This window comes from Montipora capricornis, chromosome 11, assembly GCF_036669925.1.
Source record: "Montipora capricornis isolate CH-2021 chromosome 11, ASM3666992v2, whole genome shotgun sequence".
Lineage (NCBI taxonomy): Eukaryota > Metazoa > Cnidaria > Anthozoa > Scleractinia > Acroporidae > Montipora > Montipora capricornis.
Window position 1 is genome coordinate 5,459,124 of NC_090893.1, and position 10,000 is coordinate 5,469,123.

General features: G+C 37.8%; 1 protein-coding gene across 5 annotated transcripts in view; it reads left to right on the forward strand.

The window, feature by feature from the left end:
• The window catches only part of LOC138025086 (SCL-interrupting locus protein homolog), a 30,405-nt gene that overhangs the window by 1,399 nt on the left and 19,006 nt on the right, over positions 1-10,000 (forward strand). For 2 of the 5 annotated variants that reach the window (XR_011127143.1, XM_068872349.1), the window contains exons 2-8: positions 2,534-2,633; positions 4,297-4,359; positions 7,438-7,488; positions 7,970-8,082; positions 8,231-8,296; positions 8,843-8,910; positions 9,236-9,422. Coding sequence is in view for 4 of the 5 variants with exons in the window: in XM_068872349.1 (XP_068728450.1) it covers positions 2,536-2,633; positions 4,297-4,359; positions 7,438-7,488; positions 7,970-8,082; positions 8,231-8,296; positions 8,843-8,910; positions 9,236-9,422 (646 nt within the window). In the remaining variant the exon portion in view is untranslated. Of the gene's footprint in view, positions 1-1,206; positions 1,314-1,608; positions 1,756-2,533; positions 2,634-4,296; positions 4,360-7,437; positions 7,489-7,969; positions 8,083-8,230; positions 8,297-8,842; positions 8,911-9,235; positions 9,423-10,000 lie in introns of all 5 variants that reach the window. The other 3 variants (XM_068872351.1, XM_068872350.1, XM_068872352.1) reach the window with 3 other exon arrangements.

Sequence of the window (10,000 nt, forward strand, 5' to 3'; positions counted from 1 at the left end):
TCCCATATATAGTGGGTGACTAAGTGTTTGTGTGGAAAGTGCTACTGGGGTTCGAAGTCCCGTAGTGGTTAACCAAGTGTTCGTGGAAAGTGCTACCATGGTCTGCAGTCCCGTAGTGGGTTACTAAAGCTGTAAGTGTTTGTAGAAATTGCTAAAATGTTAAAAGAGTGTTTAGGCCTAATCACTGCAACCAGCGCTTAGGCTTAATTAGTAAACAAGTGCTATTTGCCTCACATGTTCTCGTGAAAAGTGTAGTTAACCGAACCGTAAAATGAACGCTAAAATGTTAAAAGAGAGGTTAGGCCTAATCACTGCAACAAGCGCTTAGTCTTAATCAGTAAACAAGTGCTATTTTCTTCACACGAACTCGTGAAAAGTGCAGTTAACCGATCCGGATTTTGAAAACTTGCCACAACAAGATTGACCACGGCGGGACTGTGGTGGTAGTGGAATGTCTAGTACATATGTAAATTACGTACCACTTCCACTGCTTGACTGCAGTAGCACAAGTAAACTATGCACAAATGCAGGACTGCGGTAGCAGGTTTTTAAGGTTGAATGTAAGAATCAAGCCAACAGAAATGAACTTCCCTAACAGTGCAGGCTACTGACGAAATCTAAAACTTAAAATAAGGAAGATAAATAAATGAAGCAGTTTATTATTATGTACCGGTAGTTTATTAGTTCATACTCAGTTAAAAATATATAATAAGTACATGTATAATTATTTATGAATTTGTATGTTTTGACAAGATAGCCCAGCCCTTGTGAATGAAGGAAATTAATATGTTTGTTTTTATCCTTTTTGTTGTTGAATTAATTTGTAGATCTCGACCATTCCAAATAGTTACCGGTAATCAGTTGTGTCCAGCCGTAGAAAAAGTTAAAATTCCAGTGAGTTCAGTTTTTACCCTCCTTGAACTGCAATGCCAACTACAATACAAATCATTTGGTTGGTCACTGTGAGAGCTCAAAACTATGTTTCTTTGCATGCTTCCATGATTTTGTTATCATCAATCATACATCTTCACAATACGTTAACACTGAAAGAAGCGTTGCATGTGCATGCATGTAATTCAGGAAAAACCAACACTCAACACACAAGCTAAACACAGAAATTTATTTTAAGGCTTTCTGTTTAATTTATTCATTACTATTACAACTGACAGATGACAGATTTATTTTCTGAAATATGTCTGTTCACAGGGCTTGACATTAACGCACACCTGTTTCCCATTGGGGAGTAAATTCAGCACTTGGAGAGTAAAAAAATGGAAATAAATCAGAATACTCATGGTCACCTGATTTGGAAAGTACATCTACATGTATATTTTTGACTCTGACAGAAAACTGATTTTTCTTTTTAAAGGCCTTTGGCTAAATTTATGCAAATAAAATGAGCAAGCTGCAACCCCTAAACAGTGATTGATAATCAAACATTTGCCACAATCACCTCATTTTCAGTCAATTTTCAGCCATGATGAAGAGCTCCTGTCTGAGGAAGTCTGGGTACAACAATCACACAAAAAAACTCACACGTGGTAACTGAATGCGTGATACTGAATTTCAAAGATGACCTTTTTTGCTTTGGATTTATGTGGAATTCAGGTGGTGAAAGAGAAAATGACTTTGAAGAAAGCCAAATCAAAGGAAATGCTACAGATTGTTGACATTCTAGACTGCCTCATGACGGTTCATATCGAAGGGCCCTGTGAACATTGCCAACTTTGATCCTCATCCCGGACTGGAAACGTGGTAGGCTGGTGGTTTATGGTCAAGACAGCCTAATTTCAATTTTTAATTATTGAAATTAGGGCGTCTCATTAACATCAAATAACACATTGACAGTACCCAGAAACATGTTTATTTCTGTGGTAAGAATTTAATACTGTAATCCATTTTGGAAAGTGAAATTTTGAAGAGGAAAGTATGTAAATTTTGAAACGTACTCTCCAAAGTGAGAAGTGGTGTTGAAAGTTAGTGTCAAGCCCGGGTTAACCTTGAGAGTGTCATGTTTTTCTTAAAATGTGTACCTACATGTAGTATTTTCACTGCTATTATTCAGACCAATACACAATAATAAATAAGTATTACCGTAATACTTTTGTCTAATATTACTTTTGGTCTCAAAACAATGTTTGCAAACTCTAAGATAAATGTTTGAATGAATTTTTGCATTATTTGACAGGAAATTAATAAATAAATTATTATTTTAAGTTCTATGCATTAACCCTTTCAGTCCTGAGGTCAAGGCTGTTGCCTAACAGAAGCCCAGTAGCCTGGGACTCCCAAAGAATAGCTCTGGGCGCCTTAATTTTTCACAGCAACACCTTTCACTTCATATGTTGGGCTCCTAAGTTCTCAGCGTTTAGCTCTGAGGGCCCCTTTAAAATCTTCTTACGCAGCAGCCTTGGAGGTAGAGTGAGACTTATAGTATTTTACTGTATCTAATGCCAGATGGTTTTACTTGTCAATAGCATCTGCTTCAGGGATGAATGGGTTAATTATTTTGCTTATTTCAAATTTTGATCAGGGATGAATTGTGTAAACCAACAAGTGGGAAGCAAAATATCCTCCTTTTTTCCTGGCCAAAAAGATGAAATTCCCACGGCAAAGCATCCGCAGTATTTAAGGTAACTGCAAAAAACAGCATAATCATATCAACTAAGTCACTGAATTTACAAAGGAAAATAAAACCATTAGTGTGCCTGGTTGTTCAACTGCAATCAGAGAAATTAATGATTCGTCATATTTTTATTGTACCTTACATGTTTATTAGCATTCAACAAAAATTGGGAGATTTACATGACATTTACCAATTTACATGCTCAGAATAATCCACAAGGCAGCATACTCCCTCTTTAAAATGTCCCCATGGAAAACACATGCAGTGGCATTTCCGAATCAGTTATCCATAGGAGACTAGTATACCCTTAGAACATTGACAAGCAACTAATACCAGTCAAAATGTCTAATTTCCACTCAGGTTGTTAAAATGTCAGTATGTACACTGTATGTACATGTATATCAATATTTTTCTCAAGACTATTGTCACCCAGATGAGATTTTTTTCATCAAGTTTTGATTTGATGGTGACTCTTGGGTTCAAACCACCTGCTGCAATGAATAATAATTTATACAAAATGTACCTGTAGTTAGTGTCACATATACATGTACATGTAAGGGCTATCATTATAACCATGCTTTAAACAACTCCACATAAGACTTTAGAACTGTCTGCAGGGCTGTTTTAATGGCACGTTCTGAAGGGATTACAGTGCAGACTAGAAATACATGTAAGCGTCCCAAAAACCTTTGTGAAACGAGCACACAAAAATTGGGTGTCTACAATAATGAAGACCTCGCCAAAAAGCTCTATTTTCACAGCGAGGACGGCAGTGTCAGGTCTTAGTCGAATGTCAACCCAAACTCGCTTTAGTCGAATGTCAACCCAAACTCGCTCGTGAGATACTTCTTGTGTGAATCTTGAAGGCTATCTTTAATAACCGGGGATTTCAATGTACATGTAGTCCATTAGTCTGTTAGTTACACACTTTTTCGCCGCATGGTAGTATCTCATGGTTTCTTGGCAGGAAGGCCTGCAATTTGACCAATCACCATTGACGGGATACATCCACCGTTCTTTGTGAGAGACAAAGGGGATGACCTTCTTTCGGTGGCAAAAGTCCAAATGGAAATAAAGCACTTTTTGCAAGGTCTTTGTTTTGTAGTTTGAGGGGGGGCATTTCTACAAAACGAAGACCCTATTGATTTTATTATTTTAGCGCCGAACAATGCATTTCAGCAGGTTTTAACAGTTCTTAAATTAGTTGAGATTGAAGTCTTCGTTTTTGGGTCTTCGGTCTTCATTCGTCGTTTTTTATAGACACCCCACAAAAATTGGGCACACGCAAGTGCGTTTATAACAGGTGCATTGAAAATGCACTCTCATCAAAGATGATAATAATTAGTATGTATGAGTTGACCCACTGTTCATGTTTTATTGTCTAGTTTCGGTGCAAGGCAATAGCTATGTCAAGAGTGAAGTGTTTGAGAAAATTTCAAATAAAGCATGTTTCCAATAAATTATTTTGTGTCTGCGTAGGACGCTTATTTCTGGTCTGCACTGTACACGGGCACTTCCTCATGTACATGTACAAAAAAAAAACAAACCTGAGAACTCCGAAAAAAGGATCTTTATCCAGAGAAATTGAATTAAATTAAATTTTGCCATTAACGAAGGAAATTAAAGTAAATTAAGGCTGTTATTGTGCTGCTGTTCATATTGTGTTGCAGAATGCAAAGAAATGGAGTTGTTGTGCAGCCTTTAAATTTTCCAGCAACCAAATCAGTACTGTGGTATGTAGAATCAATCTGTACCTCTCTAATTGAAGAAAATGTTGGGTCACTCAATCAAGTTACAACATAACTATGATTGGTGTAAAAAATTGATCAGTGGTTAAAATTCAGTATGAAAAGACAACGAAAAGTCGGCCTGTGCTTCACTCAGAGACAGGCTTTTAGCCAGGATTTTGAAAGTGGGAGTCCAAATTTTATGTGGGCCTAGGGGGGTCTGGGGGCATGCTCCCCCAGAAAATTTTGAAAAATTGAAGCCTCTTAGACGTGATTTCCGCGATTCTGACAGCTGTAAATGTCTTTCAATTTACCTATTAAACCGCTGTTTTTCCTTGATAATTTTACTAAGCTATCCTTTCCTCAACTTACCTTGTTTAACATTGAATTATATTTGGGATAGGAACTCCAGTTGTTATGAAGAGTGATTGAAATTTGAAGTTGTCAAGCCATGATTTACACGAAAGAACAGATATGCGTGGCTTTGTTGGTCGAACTGCATTCTGGTCTGCAATCTTTAACTATTCACCTACTATTAGTATTCCTAAAGCAATTACGATGATTGCACATGTTATTACACCAAATGGCTATTTTGTTGTAATGCCCGCCAGATTTCGCTTGAACAGAGCAGAATACAATCAAGCGATTACAATAACATTTGTAGCCGCGAGAGCGTCTTACCGAGTTGGAAGGCGCGTGATCTTTGACTCATGTCCTCATAAATAATTACCAAAGTGCGCATTTATTTATAGCAGCCGGCAAAGTAGCCTAGGGACGACTTGGTAAGTCAATATCACTGAACAGCGGCTTTGCCTGTGAAATCGCTTCGCTCAACTTTGATTCATTTGATCAAAACAGAAAGGAAACTCGCTAAAAAAGTGTTCATATAGAAGAAAAATACGACAGCAGCACTAAAACAACTCTTGAGAGCAAAAAGAAATGTAACTTTTATTAATTTATAGACAGTTTTGTTACATTAAGCACAGAAGTTCGTAAATGGCCGCCCAAAACAGGCCGTCGAAAATCTCCCATTTCTGAGAACTGGCCGTCCTTTGGACGGCTGGACGGCCGCCTGGCTAAAAGCTTGCTCAGAGAAGCTGCCTACATTTTTACCAAAACCAAAGTGATTATTAAGACAGATTCTTTCAAACCTAAGGTTAAAATTAATGTTGAGGATGACAGCAGTCGATTACTCTACTCAAACCAATTACTGCCAACTTCAAATTAATTTTTATTGAAATCCTTGATTGATCGTCCCTCCCTATCATTCAATATGCAAAATAAAAATAGTCATGTTCAGCTGAGTGCCATGAGCTTCTTTGGGTTTTACCATTTACTAGATAGGAAGGGGGAAGGAAAGCAGATTGAAATGATTAGTGTATCATGCACAATGAGTGTCCCAATAGGCCATATTCATAATTAGTGAGTCATGGTTGCACTGGAAACAAGCATATAACTATAAAGGAGATGCTGATACAGGGGAATCTTCTCGCATGTTCATTCCAGTCCAACTGTAAGAAGACTAATAAGGTCAATTACTATTTTTGTCTAGCATTGTGGTTTGAATACAAAGTATACTGTAGTTTCACTGTTTCCCAAGCTCTGATGTCAAATGATTTTGAATAAGTAGGCTTGGTCAAGAATTTCAAAGAAAATCAATCCTTTGCTTCCTAAGAGATCTAGATGCTTAATGATTTTACTTAATACGTTGTACCAAATGGTGAACCCCTAAGGGCAAAAAAGGGTTAACAACATTTATGTCCACTTAGAAACTACAGTATGTTCCTTCAAACCCATTGAATTTCATTTTGAACCACAATGTAATAATAATTTACATGTAACTTTCTTCCATTATTTAAAGTCTTTAACCCATTGAGTCTTAAACTGCTCCCCATTGACAAATAAGATTGTCTGGTGTTAGACAGAGTGAAATCTACATGTATTTATCTCTCTCCCAACCTCGTGTTATAATCGATTTTACAACGTTAAAATATGGTATAACCGAACGACCAAAATAGTTGACTGTTCCAAACTTTAACCTTGGACGATTCGGACGAGTACAGTCAATGATAAGCGACACAATCTTCTTTGTTATGATTCCGACTACTGTTTTCAAGTGTGCAAAAAAATGTACCGTCTCAAATGACAACTAATATAACTAAGCGAGTAACGCAACACGTAACAAAAATCTCTTCAACACCTTGTTCCCAGGGTCTCTCTTCTCTGCCTCCCTTGGGCCTTAGAAGAGAGACCCTGGTTGCGGCTGGTCACGTGACCATCTATCCATGCAAAACCGCAGGGTGGGTGGGTACTCAAGTACATTTGGTCGAGAGGACGATAAAATACCATCTGGGGGAAGGTGAAGTTGAACAATTGTTGGTTTCAAAATGGTGCTCGAGTTTCTGAGATGTGTTCAGAAGGCGCTACTTTCGGCTGGCTATAACGATATAATTTTGAAAGTGAAACAAGTCATTTGCCTGGAAAGCTTATATTCAAAGAAAGATTTACCAGTAGTTGCTGTTCTTCCTACTGGCTACGGGAAATCCTTAGTTTTCCAAGTTCTGTCTTGATTGTTGAGGGAAAGAGGAAACACGTGCAACCACGTTGGTAACAAAGTCTGTAGTTTTAGTTGTTTCACCTTTGAATGCTTTGATGTCTGATCAGATTTCTGAATTGAGAACGAGAGGTGTGGTTTTGAAACATGACGTTAGCGCGAAAACTACTTAGTCAAGCGACATACCGCTCTCTCCCTGCCTTAGTAAATTTGTCACTGTGACGATCAAAAACCCTGTAACCCCACCCTTCCAGCAGATTTTTTTTACCACCCAGATTCTGGGTGGTCACGTGACCAGCCGCAACCAGGGTCTCTCTTCCAACGACCAAGCGAGGCCTAGAAGAGAGACCCTGGGAACGTTGTTTTCTCTCTCCTAGTAGTCAATGGGTTACATCGTGGATAGGGAAGAGAACTGTGTTTCATCTTTTCTACAAAATGATTAGGTGCATGTACCATAATAATGTTGTATTTTAGTTTAAATAAAAATTTCCCTTAAAAATGTTAGGTTCATCTGTGTTGTGAATTTTCAGGAATAGGACTGCCCAAAGTGATCCTGAAATCCTTCATTTGACAACAAAACGGTTAGTACAGACAGGCAAGCAAAGAAATTACTGCAGCCATATTCAATAAATTAGAAAACAATTGTCAAGAAAGTAAGGCTTTTACAATGATATGTTGTACTGTGACAACTGTAGTCATTACATCTGGTGTATCAACTTAAGGTTTTCAATACAAGCCGGCAAAACTCGCTGGTCATTCCATGTGAACTCCTGGGCTACTTTTCCTTAGAAATTACCCTAAATTTTACGAATGACATGAGAAACATTTACACAGAACATGAGCCTTGGATCACTAAAGTTTTGTTCTTGAAAAACAAAAGAGACATCTGAATTATGAGTACTGGTAATTTCGGTGGCAATTTCTATTTCTCTGTCCACATCAAAGCGGTTTGAGAATCGATCACAAGCGTTTTTGAGGTAGCGGTCGGTCAATCCAGTGTGTGGTGCAACTACATGAACTTACTTACATGTCTAATGTTCTCTTTCAAAACTTTTTGTCCAGGAATATAAGACTCCACATCAATGAGAAAACGTTACGCCTGGCTCATCGACATGTCAATCAAACAGAGTCACCTCTTCTATGTTTCTTGGTTGGAAGCATTTCTGTTGATTCACGTAAGCATTAATAATATAATATTATCATAATGTTATTATATTAGTATTGATATGATTATTATTATTATTATTATTATTATTATTATTATTATTATTAATTTGATATTTCATATTGTTTCAAAAAATTACTTTTTTATATTCTGAACAGAAGAAGACAGCATTGATATAACAGTTGACAGATTCGATCCAGGAAGGGAGGTGGTGTCCAACAATGGTAAGTTGGTAGGGCATCTACATTCCCAGCCAGTCTAACACTCTTTAAAAAACTGAGCACAAGGTCTGCTTTTTAAGGGGACATACCGTAGTTTTTTAGTATACCTGCAGTACATGTTGTCAACCCATTCACACCTATAAGCGCCCCCAATCAGAAAATAATTTATAGATTTAGCCAAGCCTAAAAGCGGTGTTCCTGGGTTATTTATTCTTACAATAAGTTAACCTGGCTTGAGCCTGGGATCCAATCGAAACCCAGCACCTGGTCAGTGGTCTACTTTTAAAAAGCCAGCTGACATCATTGAGCTCTAAACTTGAACCTGCAATTCATATGGTCACGTGATACTGGTCAGCGGATACCTTGTTTCAGAGTAAAATTATCTGGCATTAGACAGAGTAAAATCCAACCTCATCAATGACAGTGGAGACCCTTGGAATGAGGTTGAGTAAAATCTATGAAGTGTCAATCTCAGGGGTCAATTGGTTAACAATGTTCTCTCCTTTATAATTACAGTACTACCTTTAATTGCTCCTTCCTGTCTTTCAGGCTCAAAAAAGGTGAAAAGGAAAGTTCCCACAACTGTTGTTCCTGGCGATCACGTTGTACCATTGACAGTACGTTCACATTAATAACTCATTTGTGATTTAGAAAGATTATCATCTGCTGTTCTTCATGCCTGGCCATTCAGCAAGGATAATTCAATTACTCGCTTCTGTTTGAACCTTAGACTAAGATTAACGTGGGAAATTTTTATTTTTATTTTAGTGATAATGCTGTTTTTTGGTCTTTTTACAAAATGTCTGTCTTATTTGAATGTACACCCACAGTAACTCTAAAAAGAAATTGTATTCAAGTCTTATTTCAAAACATATTGGTCACTGTCATTAGGAACAGTCTATGTGGGGTAGACTTCATCAAGTTTTGAATTTGCTTTGATAGTTAATCCAAGGCTTGAGCGGTGCTGACACTTCAGTGACACACACAAAAGAAGAATTTCAAAGGGCATTTCAGGTTTTGTTTGGCAGAATCAGTAGCCAGGAACCAATCAACATGTCACACTTTGTGAGTCTGAAAGTCAGCTGTCATTCTCATGCGGGAGACAAAGAGATCATTCTCAATATTAACTGTAAGTATAGCTCACACATTTAACCTGATGACTCCTAAATTGCCTCCCATTGACCAGTGTTCTCACCAGGCCACGTGCTTGTGGGATTCCTGCAAGAAAAATAGAAATGGTGTATTTAATCACTCACTGAAAAACTGCAGCCCCCATTAAAAGCCATGCCAATGCGCCCACCTGGGTGAACAAGGATGCTATAAGCGAAACAGAGTTTTGAAAGTACTGTAAGCAAGCAGTTTTTTAATGGTCAAGTGAATACTCGAGCTCTTTGCTTCTTCAACTGAATGAAAACAGTTTATCAAAGTATTCAAAGCCTTCAATTTTATTGACGTTTGCCTTCATCAGTCACCCAAGCGTCGCGCAGCCTTCAACCTATTCCCGTCCCTATTTAAAAATACCCCTCCCCTTCCCATTCAAAGAAACAAGTAATTTAATTACAGCTTGTCAGAATGTTTCCCTAAAAAGCATTTATGTCTGTCTTCTGGTTGCTTGTGTGGTAATCCATTAAAGAAAGTGTCAATTTAAAGTAAATTGCGGTGGGTACCAAGGTTTCTCACTACAAATTGTAGCCAGTAAAGATCCAT